The 19,238-nt window shown below is 25.0% G+C and overlaps 1 protein-coding gene across 2 annotated transcripts in view; it reads right to left on the bottom strand.

Moving 5' to 3' along the window:
* LOC132926494 (tyrosine-protein kinase receptor-like) overlaps positions 1 to 19,238 on the bottom strand; it is a 360,502-nt gene that overhangs the window by 42,643 nt on the left and 298,621 nt on the right. For both annotated transcript variants that reach the window (XM_060990859.1, XM_060990860.1), the window contains exon 8: positions 5,163 to 5,329. In XM_060990859.1, the coding sequence (XP_060846842.1) occupies positions 5,163 to 5,329 (167 nt within the window). The remainder of the gene's footprint in view (positions 1 to 5,162; positions 5,330 to 19,238) is intronic.

The raw sequence follows: 19,238 nt of genomic DNA, 5'->3' as shown, positions 1-19,238 counted from the left end.
AATGTATTATGAAGACAAAAAGTATCGTGATACAAATTTTAGGAAAAAATAATGTCTAACTCGTCGGTACTGCACTGTTGTGTATGCTATAATAACATTATTTTAAAGTTAATTTGTATAATATATTATATAGCTATAACGTATATTTATTATACGAGTACTTAACCTTAATCGTCGAGATAATAAAAGTATCTATAGCTAAAATCTCCCCTGACATAAAAATTCTCATAATTATATGTTGTGGCCGTTGTAAGTAATGAAATATTTTTTAAGGTTTGATATAATTATTGTAACCATCACATATTGAAAAAACATATTCAGATAATAAAAAACATAGTTGTTATAAGTAAAATATGGTTGAATAAGTTGACTTAATATGGTGGACCGAACTAATTATCGTATATTCATATTGTCAATTATACTTAAGATGCATGAGTATGATATATTTGAAATGTTTATCGTATTTTCTCTTTTTTTTAAATTTGACCAAAATATATTGATCAATATTTCTTCATTTTACATTTTTTTTCTGATGTCATTCGATATTTAAAATCAAATATTGAAAAATTGATATCGATATCTGCACAAATATTTTAGTTTAAAAATACAAATAAAATCTAACGATTTAAAAAACATTACATAGATAGATAATTAAAGTTAAAAATATGTTTTAAAAGAAAATCTTAAGTAAATGTAAACTATCAAATTTATACATTTTGTTTTAAAACACAATTAAGATTACCTGGCGCTGTAAGTATTTGAATACATTCATCTGAATACTTAACAACACTGTAAATAGCTCAACCTGCAGAATTTCTTTTATTATTCTTATTAAGCCACGTTATGTGTGCCTACTTATATCGCATACAATGGTCTAGCCGTACACGGTGGTAAAATATTTATCGGACATCTTCAAAGGGTCGGTAGTCAAGTAAACTTATACTCCTTTTGTGCACGCAGTCTCCATTGCAAGCTCTTATTAACATAATATTTTATAAATCTATGCACGTACAGACAAAGCTCATTGTAAGTTTGTATAATGCAATATACGTTTTGGCTTTTGGTAAGCGTAAGCGTCGGTCACCACTGATGAATAAGCAGACACGTTATATCTACCAGCTAGAACTATGAAAAAAAAAATACATAACTTATACATATATTTATATTTATCATCATACATTATGCACGTTATTTTGTGTGGTTACACGGTATGGTGCCTTTCTACGAGCATCCGGTATACTCATTATGTGCACGAATAGAAAACTGTACCATTAGCGTTACATAAAACATGTGACGTATTCGAATATCTGAATGTGACAAGACTATTATTGAACTGCCTATATAGTACCAGAAACGAATCAACAACGATTGCATTGGCTGAAAACAAAACGAATATACCATAGGAATCGAATATCTGCTGCTATCGAACATGCAATCATATTTGAGAAGCCGAAAAGATATTTTCGTATCACGATTTTATTAACAGTCCCAAAACAATACGTGACCGTTTGTTTATGTTTTATCAAAATTATTTACCGAATGACAATAAAATAAAAATGTCATTCATTAAAGGAAAACTCTTCAAATAGAAATTCTATACACAAACGAAATAGTTGGACGTATCGACGTTTGAAGGATGGAGGGGTGTATCGTATATATATATATATATATATTATGTACATGAATATATGTATGTGTGTGTACATAGATTTATATAAGAAGAAATTTCGGCAGTTGTTAGAAGTTCAATTTATTTGATTTAAAAATAAATAACACTTATGTACTAGAATAATGGTCAGGAGTATCTTTCTCATCGAATTTCTGACATTCAATCCGCAGTAGCGCACACGTCAAAACATTTTAAAAATGTTTAAAACTCGATCAATAAAAATAATAATAATGGGAAAATATCATGAAATTTGAATAATGATAATTTCCTTTATTGAAACATGACGTGTACTTATATTAGTAAACTTTATATATTATTGTGTAATTAATCAGAGAGTGTTAATTTTCAAATATGGTGACCAGATGAAAATATTTGCAAGCGCCCTTCATTTCCTCCTCCATGTGATGCCGTTATAGAGGAACACCCACGACAACAGACTGGGTATTATACTTTATAGTGTATACTTTAAAAATATACATATATTTATACCTATTAATCCTCCTAAAACTATTTTCCTGACTATGACTAAACTCCTCTTAGCTTATACATTGTTCGATAATAATATTATCAGTAATTAGCTGCTGAGTATCATACTTCGTAAATTCCAGTATGAAATATTGATTGAAGCACATTATTTCAAGTAACATTAAATTTAACTTAGAATCACGCATTGCTGCAATAGTGTCAATAACTTATGCGGGCTGTCTACTTAATAATATTTTAAAATTTTAAAATCGTGAACTTTTTCTTCTATTAATCGTCATAAAATAAAATTATAGTTTTTAATACTTAATGTGTGTGTCTTGACTCTGCAATAATTTTATAAGGGTGACATGCTTAGTGAAAAATGCTACCTCTGAACTTTGGACCCTTAACAGCTAAATATTAGTTAAATAAATTAATAATCTGGTATTTAATAAATCTATTACTAAATAAATTAAAGGTAAATAGAGATTTGTGATAGAGTAAATATAAAGAAAACCTCCAGATATCTAAATTTTTCACAAGATAATTAACTAAAGATTTATTTTTATATTTTAAATGGTAATACTATATTCAGGATAATTTTAAAAGCAGCATAGTCTGTACATATTAATATGATATGCATACTTATAGTATTGTAATATTACGTATAGTTATAATGTCATATATTATATAAATACATATGAAATAATAATAAAAAGTAAAATGTGTTTCCTAAACATTATCCTAATAAACTAAAAAATAACTATGATATTGACCTGGCCAATATTATAACTTATAAGTACTTAAGCTGTAGTAATACCTAGTATTCTAGACTAATACATATTTTTAAATAGTTTTTTTTTTATCAAGCACAAGTTTTAAGAGATCTTTTTTTAATATAATGGAACATTAAACATTGCCATTGTAGTTGCAAAGCCTGTTTGATGGCATGAACAAACAATCTGCAAATAAAAGAATTCCCAATACCAATTTAACTTATTGCTTGAACGTTAAACTGTAAGTTCGTTTGTTTTACAGATTATTATTTTCGTCGAAGACATACAATACTTGTAATGAATACAGAAAAACTTAGCGATTAGACGATGTCGAGTTTGTCGACCAAACACAAAGTATAAAATATGTTTTTTTTTTTTTTTATCAAGCAATTTAAACGTTATTCCACAGTCAATTGTTAAACATTATGAAATCCGGCTTTAGTATTTATGAAATCAATCAAAATATTATTATCATTACAAAGCATAGTACGTATGATATACCTATAACATAGTAATATAATTTGCATCATTTATCGAACGAATATTATTTTTATTTTATACTGTGCCCACCTTTTTTTTAATATCAAATTTTTAATTTGTGATTTATTAGATTCTCCACCTTATAACTTATAATTTTATTAATAAACTAAAATATTAACTGTAATGTCGAACAAGTGGTGTATTCGAAATATTAGCGAGTATTTCTCTCGTCACAACTAAATTTAACATGTATTTACCTAGAAAATATTAAAATAATGAGAGAAACTAATTTTGCATTATAAGTTTAAAAATAAATATTCTATAAAAAAGTAAAAAATATAAAAACCGTCTTTGACAAGTATGCCCATAAGTGAATATTTTACAGTTTTTGGTGTAATTATTCGATCGAGGTGGTACAACGGATGTATGATTTCACAAGATATAAAACCAAACACACATTATTTACTGTGTCTATTGTACACTTGTACCAGTGATATGTGGCAGTGATGTACCCAAATAGCCTATCTATAACGCCGTGTAACCATTGTTTTGTAATTTATTATGAATATTATTGTTCATAGAAAGTCACCTTTATTGTGTGGTAGACAAATTATATTATATTATAATAGAAAAATATTCGTTTAATAATGTATAGCATAGAAAAAGATTAAAATAATAATAATAATATTATTATTGGTGAATAATTAATGCTCAATGAATAGTATGAATATATAAGTAATATAATTTTTTAAATTTTTACTTAATATTTTATAATATAAATGATTTATATATTATTATAATACATTGTTTTATAAATTTCCCCATCAGGAAAAAATCCATCGTTGTTTATAACAGTTTAAAAAAAACATAATTAATGTACTTCCACGACATAAGATAGCATAGCACTCTATCACTTTTTACTTGATTTAAGTATATTTATCTATATTGGTTGGCTCTTTTTTTTTTTTTGAAATAAACAATATTTAGTGACGACCATTGGAAACACAAACAAGCTTCAATTTATTTTAAAATATAATATTTTAATCGTTTCTATGCAATTTGCAATGGGTTCACCAATGACGAATATTTGAGATACTACCTTCAACGTTTATTTTAATTAAACATTAGAATAGATATAATAGTATGAATAAATGTATGAATAATAGTATGAATAATGAATAAATACCAGCGTATGTATCAACTAGTGATCGTTTATAAAATTAGAAACATATGTAAAAAAGTAATTATAAATATTTGTGTCAAATATTAATAACTAAAACGTATATAATTTCACGTAGAAATAATCACGTTCAAAAAAAAAATGATTTAGTATTTTAGTCTTGTGAACGAGTGTACTATTTGTACAACTTAATTATTTTGAAATGAGTATTTATAATGTGATGTTTACTTTTACGACTGTATAAAAATTAAATATACCTACTACATTAAGTGATCTGGTGCGTACGAGTAGACACACTCATAAAATAAATATACAAAACGTTATTTTGTTATAAAATATCAAATTATTGTTAAAAATTAACTTAGTTTTAAATAGGCAATTGTTGTGAACGTTTATCCATCACCCGAGAGTTTTTTTTGTTGTTTTTAGCACACAAAGTTAAATTAAAATTTTAAAAAAATGTTTACCTTTGGTAATACGTGATAAATAATACTTATTCTAAAATAATGGAATATAACGAGATGGGTTCTAGTTGAATTTTGTTTTACCAGAAAATGATAATAGTGATCTGTCATAGTGTAAATTAACTTACCTGGTTGTGATGTTTACTAAATAAACAACGGTTCGAAGCCACGTATTCCCATAAGTCCCAAAACTCCACCATAATCTTCTCACACGGTCTACCTCGCCATGGGCTTCGACCAAATAAAGTCCCAAAGTGCCACTATGTGAACTATGTTTGTGGTAAAAAAATGATATCTGAAAAAAATAATTTCATAAATATAATTTCCAAGACATTATAATATTATATAGTCATTAAATATGTAATAATAAGAACGTATTACACTGTAATTATATAAGTCCATTAGGTATTAAATAAATTTTATTTGTTAAACATAGATATATTACCATTGATGATATTAGGTTATTTCAATTAATCTATTAATCATGTACTTATGTTCAAAAAAATAATAATTAATTGAAACTAAGTATAATTTTTTATCGGAACGTAGAATGTAAAATATTTTGTATTAAACAAATTTAATAAAAACTTAAACTTTAATATCACAACATAAACTTTATTTTAATAATATATTAAGAAGTAATTTTACTATTTTAAAAGTTTCTTAAGTAATTTTAATTGAAATTTAAAGGAACAAACATTAATTATCAAAGATATATTTTTCTAACCAAATTGTATTTATGAAAAATTATGAAATTAATTCTTAATATATTTTTAGTTGAAAAATATTTTATAAATTATTGTGAATATTAAATACTTTTTAAATTCATGAGTAGAATTTGTACAATATTTTTATATTACACAATAATGAGATTGAATCTAAAATACTATTCAAGAAATTCAACTCAAATAATTGAATAATATTATTCATAACTAAAGTAAATAATAATACGTCTAGACGGAATTGTGGCTACACAATAAAATAACAACTCATACAGATTTTATCAAATATAGAATCGTCGAGAAAAGTCAGCATATAAAAGTTTTTTGAATGTTTTGACTACTTAATTGTACTAAGGCATTAAAAAATATTGAATATATCCTGAAAAATCAACGTTAGATTAGGTTTAATATAGTATATTATTACATTAGTATAAGTCTTAGCTAAAAATAATTATTATTACACAAACCTAACCTAACTGCGCTGAGTGTCATTAACGAATTTCTCACATCAAAGCTTTTTGTAATAATATGTATTTATTATTACTATTATTACGTGTTGAATAAATAAGAATAGGTATTCCTTCACTTTCCACGAAAACTTATTGTACCCTGTAGGTATAGATTGTATATTACAAATAAAGGGAAAAAAATATTGCAAATTTAATTTTGTAGATTACATTTTATGCGCTTGTGTACTACAATATACGTTGATAACAATGGGTTCATGAAAACATGTTAAAAACAAATTATATTAATTATTATAATATTGTAAATGTCATGTTATTATGTTTAACTGATTTCTATCATTAAATATCCTTTCAAACAATGTCATTACGGGAACAATAAACTATCCACTTTAAGGGAGGTTAATGTTAGAAAATTAGGTAATATTCATACTTTTGATAAAAGTAAAAAAATGTTCAATACTTTTCAAAATAATTTGGACATAAAAACATTTTTATTTTTGAGCAAAAAAAAGCTTTGATTATTAATATAAATTTTGTTTTACAGTATAAGTCATTTATAAAAACACAAATATCGACTATCATGAATTTGATATCACCGTTGTAGGTATTTTTCTAAATCTCAAGCAATTATTGTCAATTGTGTACAAAAAAAAAAACATTATAAAGTCCTAAAAATAGTAAAAAATCAAATATTTTCCTCCACATCTACTATTTTCATATATCATTGTCCTCTTTGTTTTAAGTTCGTCTGAATTCTGTTTGTCAATTGTATTTTATTCTGTGAAGTTTTACAACACAAAATCACTTTATATTTTAAACAACAAGTTAGTTTAAAAGAGGATACATCGAGCGACTATTGTATGTGTCACATTGTCTACGTTTAACTTTTAACCACGAAATATTTTCAATAAACTTAAAAATTGTTAATTTAAGGTTAGGATATTAATCTTTCTACATTTACTAAAAAAAGCTCTGCCCAGAATTCTATTGGCAATTTTAATATTTTGTTAGTTTATTGAACTGAATGTATTTTATTGTATTTTCTCTATAATAAAAAAAAAAAATGAAAGGCATTTACGAAACCCATTTATTGTCACAATATATATATAGCGATTGGTGTAAAAACAATTATTAAAAAGATACGTGTACGTGTGTGATCATCGGATATCATGTAATAACTAATAACACATCATTTTTGTTCATTAACAGTCATTCCAGTGACCTTTGCTTAATTTATAAAATCTACCCATCGGCACACAAACACCATCCAACTGCACGTGGTTCAGTCAGACTTTCTGAACATACAACACAAGCACGGGAAATAAATGAAAAGTTGGTGTTTGAGAAATGTTTTCCATTCAGTGGGTTTCTTCCGACAATTTGATTTATCAGAACTCAGTTTCGGTTCCCACGTCATACCGCAGAGCTTCTTGCGTTTTCCGCAATACTCGCAAAGCTCGCGTTTCCTACGGTTTTCGATTTTTTCGTTGTTTTGGCATATTTTTGTAAAGTTTTCGATTTGCACTTTGTTTTTACATTTATATCGTTTATCACGGTTTTTACAGTTGTCTCGTTTATCCTTATTTTTGCAGTTTTCGCGGTTCTTCAATTGCCTAACGACCGCTGACATGTCCTTCTTGCATGGCAGCCTCTTCGTCTTTTTGATACCGTCGCGAACGTCGTAGTAAGTCATGCGAAGGCAGTTATACTTTTTCAACAGAACGGACGAAGAGTCACATGGCCCGCCTACCTGATCCAAATCTTTGAGTAACCTTTGCGTTTTTTTGCATAGCTGCGTAAAGGCGTTCGCGTACTCACCATTGACCGGCACATTTACCGAGATCTTTTCTAGCTTGTCCATTAGCCGTTTAGCATACTTTGCGATCTGCGTTTTCATATAAATTTCGTCAGCGCATGATGAGCGGGCCGACTGCAATCCAGTCATCTTATTGTTGGATTCAAAGTCAAACTTCAGGTCGTTTTCGGTTTCAGAACAAATCTTGGCTGCACACGAGGGTTGTCTGCATTTCATCATTTCGTTTTCAATCCTGGTCAGCCTCTCTATGTTCTTAATATCAGTAGACATGGTGTAGGTAAATGTTAGCAAAAGCGTGTTTTCCTAATTATCACGCACATGGAGCAATTTTTGAGATTAAAATATCGTTTCAAGTTTTGTTATTTTAGACCACTCGTAGGCATAGACACGTTTGGTGATCGGCCAGCGTAGTGGACATGTATAAATATTTTAAAAATCAGAACGCAAGAATATTTTGACAAGAAATACTTTTTTTCTTGTGTCCTCTCGATACGCTAGATGATGAAACACAAGCAGTGTGGCAATTCTTCAAGATTAAATAATATATTTAAAATGTAAATGGTTACAATAACAAAATAAATAAAACATATATTTGCATATTTAATCACAAAAAGTATTTATGAAAATAATATAAAATATTTTATAAATAATTTTGATTAGAATTAGAATTCTATAGGTACACTAACATGTATTGTGTTATATTATTTTATGCAACTAATTTTTAAATTTAATAATATAATAGTTATTAGTCTATATTCATAAGCACTCTACATATAAATTTACTGTACATGCTAACCTCTATTTTTTCTTTCAATGATGAATTAAATAAAAATTTTGATTTTTAGAATATTAAAGTACATTTAAGACCATATTTTTAAGTAAATACATGTATTATTTGTATGCAATTTAAGTATTATTCTAGGAAAAAATGTAATTATAATGATAAAATAAATGTGAAGTTTTTGAATATTATTAATATACGGTGATTACAAAATTATAGTAATTTATACTTTATAGTTCATATAATATATTATTAATTTATAATAATTTTACGAATTTTTGCGTAAAAATAGTTATATTTTTTGTTGTGAATCAAAAATGAATAATTTTAGATATACCGGGTGTCCCGTTAGGATTTACCCATTGCAATATCTCCTGAAATAATTGAGATATTATAATTCTGTTTTTTTAATAAGAATCACAGCTACAAGAACTAAAAATATTTCATGTTTTAATTTATTTTTTGTTTTGGTAAAAAAGTTTAAAAAAAATATAATTTTTTATTTAATTATTTAAAAAAAAATTGAAAATGGTTACTTTGTAGAGTTATTTTTTTTGATAATATTGACGTTTTGACATTTTTATTTCTTTAATCTCTTGGTTTTTAATATTTTTTCTAGTTTAGAGAAAAACTGTGAATTACACTGAAAGCGTTTGCCGTGAAACGTGGGCCACATGTTTGATACATTGATACCACTATTCGCAGTTTTTTTCGAAACTAGAAAAAATATTAAAAATCAGTAGATAAATGAAATTAAAATGTTGAAAGGTCAATATTTTCAGAAAAATGAACTCTACACAATGGCTATCTCCAATTTTTTTGAAAATAATTAAATTAAAAATTATAATTTTTAACTTTTTTACTAAAACATTAAAATAAATTAAAACATGAAATATTTGTAGTTCTTGTCCCTGTGAAATTTAATAAAAAATCGAAATCATGATATCTTCATTATTTCAGAAGATATCGCAATGATGGTTAAATCCTCATGGGACACCCTGTATTATTTAAATGTTATTGATACTTCAAATATCAATTTTAGTTTTTAATAAATAAAACATATTTTTGAACTATTTTTCTTAATTTAAATATAAAACAATTATCGTTTAACTTTTAATGTAAATAAAAACCTGTAGTTTTAATAAAAGGTTACTCATAATTTGCTGATATTACAACCTATAAATATACAAGTATGTACAACATTTTTACCATGATTAACATTAACATTAAAATTTGAAATGTATTAAAATCACGAAAATTTGCAAAGTATTTTATAGATAAAAATTCATAACATTTTTAATTTGAATATTAAATACCAATATTCTATAATATTTAATGCACAATTCTTCATAAAATCATACAATTAGAAATTAAAAAAAAAAATAAAATTAAATGGTATTAATTTAAAATGTTGTTTAATTTAAATTATACATTTTATAAACTAAAGACGATCTTTTCAAAATGTTTAAACTAATTTAAAGCTATTTGTTATAATTTCAAATTGTCGAACTTATTTGTTTTTTTAAAAATGTTTATTTTTAGTGAAAAATTAATGTATGGTATGTGGGGATGATGCAATATAAACGCGTTCTGTATTCACAGACGTACTGATTTTCAACAAAACAACACACATGCAGCTTTTCTAGCAATTTTTATATTACAACATTATATATAAATTTCCTCGACGTCTCGTTCAATCGATATTCGTCAAAAGTAGAAAGGATAATATAACATTACAATAATATGAGGGTTAAAAGAAAACAACTATTATGCGTCAAAGACTTTTAATAAAAATCTCAAGACACAATTTCACGTCAGTATGCATTAAAATAATATTATGTCTATTACAATCCTTAAATAATTACTTGCTATTGTGATTTTACATTAATTGAAGAAACTACCTTGAAGTACAAAGTATAAACCGAAACCATTTGTTATTGTGTCCGCTCATTAAACCTAGTAATAACTATCTATGTTTATTATTAATCTTTAAAATTGAAGTGACTACGAGCTTAATACAATTTAAGTCTATATTTTGTTTTACATCATAGTCACTGCGTAGAATTATTGTTTAATTAGTATAGATTTGTGATCTTTCTAGTTAAGTCAATCTAATTATTTAGATACATTCTACCGTCAATCAATGCTCGAGAGGGTGGTATGAAACATTCAAGTACATTCTAATAGCCAGTGCTTACTGCTTAGAATATATTATTTATTGGTTATATTTAATTATTTAGAAACATTCAGTAGTTAGGTAATCAGTACCCGCGAATGGATATTAGATAGCGTACAGTAGAGTCAGATATTTTAAGTATAAAGTATTTTTTATTAATTCAAAGCATTCAAGCTGAACATAAATTAAGCATTTGCCCAGTTCTTAGAATCGTCGAATTTATTATATATAACATATTATCAGATGAGATAATACCTACAGTTCAACAGACTAATAATACGAAGACGGTGTTCAGCGATTTCGATTACCTTATGAGTTTATCGAGCGAGTGTGTGTGTTAACTGATATTAGTTGAATTACATCATAATTATATTATAATTGCACGTCGCATTAATATAATATAGCGTACCGGAATCCGCAAAGACATCTCCGAGTAAATTAAAATATATTCATACAACGTTTATACATTCATATTTGATACGGAATACATAATACAGATGTAGAATAATCTTATACGCATATACCCTTCGGAATAATAAAAATAAAACCACTAAACGACCTTAAATGACATCGGGACACTAGCAAACACATATGCACACCCATATCCATCATATCGCATTACACACGCGCGCGCGCGCGCACACACGCACACACACACACACACACACACACACACACACACACTTTTATACTACGTTTACATGCGTAACGTAGTAGCAGAGGTCGTCGGACCATCTTTCTGTTAAAAGGACCTAAGTAACTGTCACGTCTGTCCACCACGGTTTTTCCTCATACATTCGGACGAGTCATTGACCTCCCTGCATAATACAAACAGTGCGTTACTTACCATATTTTAATAGACAGACAGCACTCTATCGTTCACTCACGTGTTTTTATCTCACCACATATTTTATTCATAACAGTTCGAATTTCAAATCGCCACAATATTCGTAAAAGTCACGATAATTTCTAATTTTTTTGTGGTTAAAAATAATGATATTTTTATTTTGAATATTAAAAGCTTGAAAATGTAATACAAGTCTGCTCATATATGTATTTTCGTCCTTAATTTCCATTTTTTTTCGTATACATTTCAAGTTAAAATGCAACTGAAATTGTATATTTCTAAAAAATAACGATTTTAATTATTTTGTTGTGTTTAAAAAAAAATATGATTACTATAGGTTCGAAATTTGAATTTTATTCACTAAAAACAATGAAACTTTCAAAATATTTATACTAGGAAAGCAATAACACACAGTTATACTGTACTCCAATTTTGACTTAAAAGGTAGTATTATTATCTCATAGTTATTACTATCAATAATAGTAATAATAATAATTACATCATATACGTTGTGTTTTTGGAAAAAAATAAATCAAGTTCACCGAGACAAACACTGAAAAATAAAAAACTAATACCAATAATATTGTAAATGTGTACCTAATAAAATATCATAAGCAATGTATTATAAGGTTACAAACGGTATGTCAAGATTTCCAGAATAGGTTTTTACATTTAATATTTTATCATTGAACTAAAATTGAATACGTTTATGACAGTAACCTATATAATGAATAAGTATACTTGCGCTAATCATACAGTACAATGATTTGTACTGTTTTTAGTTATATATTACAAAACAAAATTTAAATATCTAAACATTGAACTTTGAATTAGTAGTTAATAATGTTCCGCTACTTCAACCGTCTTAGCTATATGATATATGTGTATAAGTTAAAACTTATAGTAATTACTAATTACCAATTATTAATTATTTCTTATATAAATAAAATTAGATCATATTATACCGACAAAATACCGTATTATTATAAATTACAATACGCAATCTTGTAACTTAAAATGAATCTATAAATAAATTGCATTTGAATAATATTAGCCAACTTTAAATTTTTAAACGATTGATTTAATTGTAGTTATATTGTACAAGTGAGTAATGAAAGTTTAGGAACTTTAAATTCGGTTATATTAACATTAAACATATTTGAAACTCATAAAGCAGTAGATATTCGTGTACTATAATAGTAAGTTAGCAAATGAAATATTTAGTAGGGAACATTTTCCACCAATGTTCATTTTCCTTCAAAAAGAAATAAAGGTAAATTTAATTTTCTTCACTATTTTTTTTTTTGAACTAGAATACATTTTTTTCCTCCGAATACTAAAATAATTTATTGGTTTTTTTTAAATATTAAATAATTTGTATTGATAAAATATATTGAGTGATTCTTTTATCAAATAAAACTCATTATTTCAAAATTCTATTGATGTTTTTAAAAAATTTCTTGTCAAAATAAAACATCTTTTGTTTAAAAAAAATATATTTCTTAATATTTTTGTCATTATAATTTTTTAAGTTTTTACTTTATTCAATGATAACATACATTTTTATTTTCATATTCCGAAGTAGAATTTTTTCGGAGTTCTTCGATGTATAAAAATTGAAATTCGAAGGAAAATAGTTTATGAGTTATAAATATTTAAAGTTTATGTAAGCGTATTTTTCGATGTATCCATTTGCACACTGCTCATATAATTTAAAAAAAAAATGTTTATATGTTGTTTTACTTTGACTATAAATTATGTAATCAATTTTCTTTCATACATTTTAATAGATTTTGAAATAATGAATGTTGTTCGATTAAAGAATTACCTTGTATATAATAGAATTAATAATTATACATAAGAATTTATAATATACCTAATTTTAATAATATTATAAAATAGATAATTGATGAAATGGCGATAATTTGTATATTATATTTTAATTTAATTTTACTATAATTCAGAATTATTATACAAATTATATTTTACTATTTACTTTTATCATAATTAACAATAATTTTTACTTTTAATTTATTTCATACTTGACATTTACCTATTTATAACAATTACATCGAACAATACTCTTGATAAAAAATGATAGGTTTTTTATGGTATTTATTTTAATTAATAATTGTGTGTGATAATTTTTATTTTAATAATGGAAAATGTGAACAGTTGAGGAATGTGATCAAGATTTTTTTTATATTATTGAGGATAATGAACAGTGGAGGATTGTAGTAATTTATTTTTGGAAGAAAATGGATATGGCACAATATTTAAAGTAATTTATTAAACATTTTATATTTTATATTCATTGTGTTTGTTTGATTTTAAAAATGAACGTATTTTAATTAAATTACTGTTATATATTTATTGCAATAATATCGGAGAAATGTCGGCAATATTATTAAACTTAACAACTCATACCTTTTGGTTAATATCATACCGAACAATGTATATTTTTTAATAACCATCAATATTATCTCCAACACAAATGCAAACTTATGAATTGTTTTAATTTAAAATAATTTAAAATTTTACTGTACCTATATAATTATATCGTGAACATGCAAAAAATAAAATATTTATAATCTATTTTGTAATCATAAATATGAACAAAAAAAAAGCTTAAAGGAAATTACCAAATACTAAATGTCTAAATAGACCGTTAATTTTAAAATGCAATTTATTCGTGATGGTGTTAGTGTGGATATATACTATATATATATATATATAATAAATTATGTACTAAAAAATGAATGACATGACATAGACAGGCATTTGAGAGAATATCAGAAAATTAAATCTCATTCTTCTTTATTTTCGATCGTATTTAAATGCTATGCAGTTTTAAATGCAAATATAGCTGCTGTTATTATTTTTTTTCATTCAATTACATTAATATTATAGTGGTTAGAAAATCAACTCGTAAAATACTTTTGCATACTAATTATATTTTTAAGGGTCACTGAAGTATTTAGGCAGACTACCAGATAGTGCATTCTAAAATTTTTAACTGAATAGTTACAGTTATGGCATAAATAAAATATAATTATATATATATATATGACGATTATTCCGATCGTACCAAGATTTGAGTGATAGAGTATTACTTAAATTTTTTTTTAATCGTTATGAAAATAGAAATTAGAAGCTAACTTTTATTTACAGGTTTTTTAGAATAGACGATAGTATATGTATAAAGTTTGATGTGTAGACACTAGTAACTATAATCCTAATGGATCAAATGAAACAATTTGTATTGTTTAGAAATTTATCTTCTACTTCAAATTAAATCATATTTTATTTGCAATAAATTCAAATAGTTACGATTAAAACAGAAATATTTTGCAAAATTATTAAAATTTTACTAATATTATTGATGTACATATAGTTGCTAGTCATTTTAAAAATAAATCGTTATTGTTGAATAACTATATGGACGAACATATAACACCATAAAACTGTTACAATACTTAATGTCAATGACTTAGTATTTCAGTGTTCAGTTTTTCTTAAATTTAATTTTTTTTCGCCATTATTTTATAAAACTAGTGATATTTTAAAAATAACATCTCTAAAGGACCATCTGGGACCACTTTCCAATCGATAGAGTGTCCTTAAGAAACTTTTAAAGCACTTATACTACGCACCAAAAAACCTAAATCATTCCACTCCACACAAAATCTGAAATAATACAGAACACCAAAAGCATCTGTGTACAGGGTCTTAAAATGTTACAAAAATGTACTAAATACAAGCACAATAATAATATATCCGTTTCGTACAAATAGTGTCTGTTTCATACAAAGTTCAACTATGTATTGTGAAAAATTACATTTAAAAATTGTATAGATCATGAAAAATTTGATAATTTACTCGTTAAGGTAAAAAGATCTTGATAAAATGTACTTATTCGTTTTAAATACTAAAGATTTTTAAAATTTATCAATTTGAAAAACTTATCTCCATCATGTAAAATTTTATTATTTTTTTATATGACAATTTATTATAAAAAAAAACATGTATGATTATTTTAATACTTATACGTATATATATTTAATATATGTTTTCATTTGATAATATAACTTATAATTATTTATTTATGTCCCCGTGACTTTTAAAATATTTTTAGTTGTACGTAAGTATTGAAAAGTATGTACATACTTGTAAATAAAACGAATACTTTTTTAATCAATACATTTTATAAAACTAAGTTGTGTACATGTACAAATTATAACGTTATATTAACATTGATGTCGATTTAAGTTTTAAATACAACTATTCTATATTGCAATCATTACATATTTTCTCATTTTAATATTTTGAATTTATTTTTGTGGGAAAAGGTCTAATATTGGGTTGTACATACTCTACCGATTATACGCACGACTATGATAATATGATATAATTATGTTTTTTCCTGACTATAAAATAAAGATACAAATATTTATTTGACATTTTTAATTAATATTTTGTACTAAAGATTAAACTTTTGCAGCCTTATAATTAAAACGAAATGTTAATGGAATGCACCGAAATAATTTCGCTAAGAACAATTCTAAAATACTTCACTTAAGTTTTTCAAATTAAATGTGGTAACGCCCGGCCACCATCACAATGATCTACTCGATGGTTAAATTATATTATGACCGGCCATTTCGAACCCCTTTGGTTTAATCTGGAAATAGACAATTTATTCATATTTCTTCGGAATCGGAAAAATTAATCTAGATTGCTCTTGTCGTTAGATAATTATTGTTATTTTTAATGTAATACATTATATATAATATAAATTAATTATATTTTATGTACCAAAATTAAGAAACTAAATTGCTTATTGTAATCCAATGACCTAAGGAAACAATAATATAACGCATATATATAATATAATTAGTTTGACTATGCAAAGCATTACATACATACCACATTAAGTTTTCCATTAACCAAAATAGTATGTACCTATTAATATATTAGGCATGTTCAGAGTCTAAACATAAACTTATTTTTTTTTTGACGGTCTTTCTTTATTGTCATCACTTATTACATTTACAAATCTCTCAATTACTAACTAATAATTATTATAATATCAGCACTCTATCATTGTTCTCAATATTATATCTCAATAACGACAATAACAAATGCATGTTTAAATCAAACGGTAATTATTATTCATGTAAACTTAACCAAACACACAATTACGGCCTTAAGATTCTTGTACACCTTATTATTATAGACGAGCTGTGTTAATATTATTTAATAATCTTGTTTAATTTATATAAAAAAATCATGCACATATTTTCTTGGAAAATTTTAGATTTACGAAACATATTTTTTATGAATGATATATTATTATTAAGTTATGCAACTATTAAAGTATTTAATATTTTTATAGATTTTTAGTTTAATTGAAAAAAAAACAGTCGTTTTAGAGCCAGTAAAGTAAATTAACTATCATATCCAAATTTGACCGGAATAAATAAATTAATGAAATAATACACGACGCGAAGGGAAAAGGTGCTTGATAAAAACGATTTAACTTTTTTTCTTCACAATAGAGCCACTTTAGTTTATAATATTCAATGCACATGTCAAAATTGTATTGTACAAACACATTACAAATAGAAGTATAATGCCAAATCGATTAAAATCGGTATCATATATACTATATTATGAGATTACAGGTAGCGCACTGTAAAATTCGAAATTCCAGTTCTGAAAAATACGTGTAAACATACCATTCTTAACATAACAATCATTATATTTAAATTAAATTAAAACATCTCTTATTTTTTAACCACTTTCTTTATTCGTTAAATAATAATCATATCATTTTGTAAAATGTTAACATATTATATAAGTACCTACGTCTACTGAATCATTATAATATCTAACCATTATTCAACACTCCCACCGATCTCCCCAAAGTTGTTACCATCAATTTTAACATAATTTGAAATCATTGTACTCGTAATCGTTTAACTTCATGTGTTTAATTTAATTTATTATTCTAAAAAAGAAATCAAGTTAAGATTTTAGATATTATTTTACTTGTTAAATTATCACACAATATAATGGCCAAAATTGGCTACTATTAAAATTAAAATAATAACTATAAAATTGCGGGCAGGTATTTTTGTGAATGATTAAATATATATATATTTAATAATCAAAAATGTTTAACCATGTTTTTAATGTTACAGTAATACAGCACATATTTATAATATTTGTTCAGTATACTTTAATGTTCATACAGTATTAAGTATTAAGTATATTTAAGTTTAAGTCTTATAAATCGATATTAGTTATATAATTAATGTGAACAGTTTTTTTATGGCTTAACATGGCTTGTTTTATTTTTATATAGTATATAAATATTATATAAAAAAGAAAAAAAAACTATAGTATTTTTCCGATGCAAAATTATGTATATATACAGATTATAAATTTAAATCGTCCAAAAGTAGTTTATCGTAAATGCTACAGAACTTTCTGAAAATAACTGAAGCGCAATTACTTAAATTAAAAAAATATACTAAGTTTCCTGCTGTTTACATAACGTATAATGACGCCTTAACACGAAGGTGTGCGATTTCTTTTAATTAACTCTGTCCTAAACTTTTAGCTGTAACACCGAATACAATTTTTTCAGGTTTGTATGTTGGAATATCTTAAAAACGCATTTTGACATAATGTAAACAAAATGTAATCATAATTTAATAACTTAAGTATAAAAAAATATCACGTAATAATATTGAGGTACCTTATGGCATTGAATTAGTATTGGTAATCTTAATATTATTATTTTTTTAGGTATTTTTAAGTATGTATCCCTTGTAAGGCATGTTGTTAAAAAATACAAAAATACCAACTTACGTATTACGTAATGGAATCCAATATCAAATAGTAATACAATCATTTTAAATTAAGTGCTTTTTTTTTTTATTTATTTTAAAGTATTATTATATTTATACATTTTTTTTTTTTTTTAAGAGTACAATATTCAATAAAAATAATTATAGTTTCCCGTTTTAATTTTATATATATATATATATAACAAATTAATATTCTAGGTATATATCTGAAAAAAATTCATTATATTTCCTACTTAAGTACTCTAATAACCACATAAATAACTCTAATGATTTACATAACGTATAAATAATATAATTTAAATATCAATTACTCATTCAGTTTTCGCATAAAATGAATTAAAATTTGATTGAAACATTTTAAATTTAAATTTTACTAAATAAGGAGACAATTACTGATAATTATTTTATTTTTTTGAATTAAAATGGGAAATGTTTCAAATAAATTTTAAATAATTTTATGCAAAAACTTACAATATATTTTATGCCCAATGAAATTTCTGAGCGTAATTTATAATATTTC

The sequence above is a fragment of the Rhopalosiphum padi genome, chromosome 3 (assembly GCF_020882245.1).
Source record: "Rhopalosiphum padi isolate XX-2018 chromosome 3, ASM2088224v1, whole genome shotgun sequence".
Classification (NCBI taxonomy): Eukaryota; Metazoa; Arthropoda; class Insecta; order Hemiptera; family Aphididae; genus Rhopalosiphum; species Rhopalosiphum padi.
The sequence above is the reverse complement of the archived record's forward strand: the minus strand, read 5'-3'. Positions and strand labels throughout refer to the sequence as shown.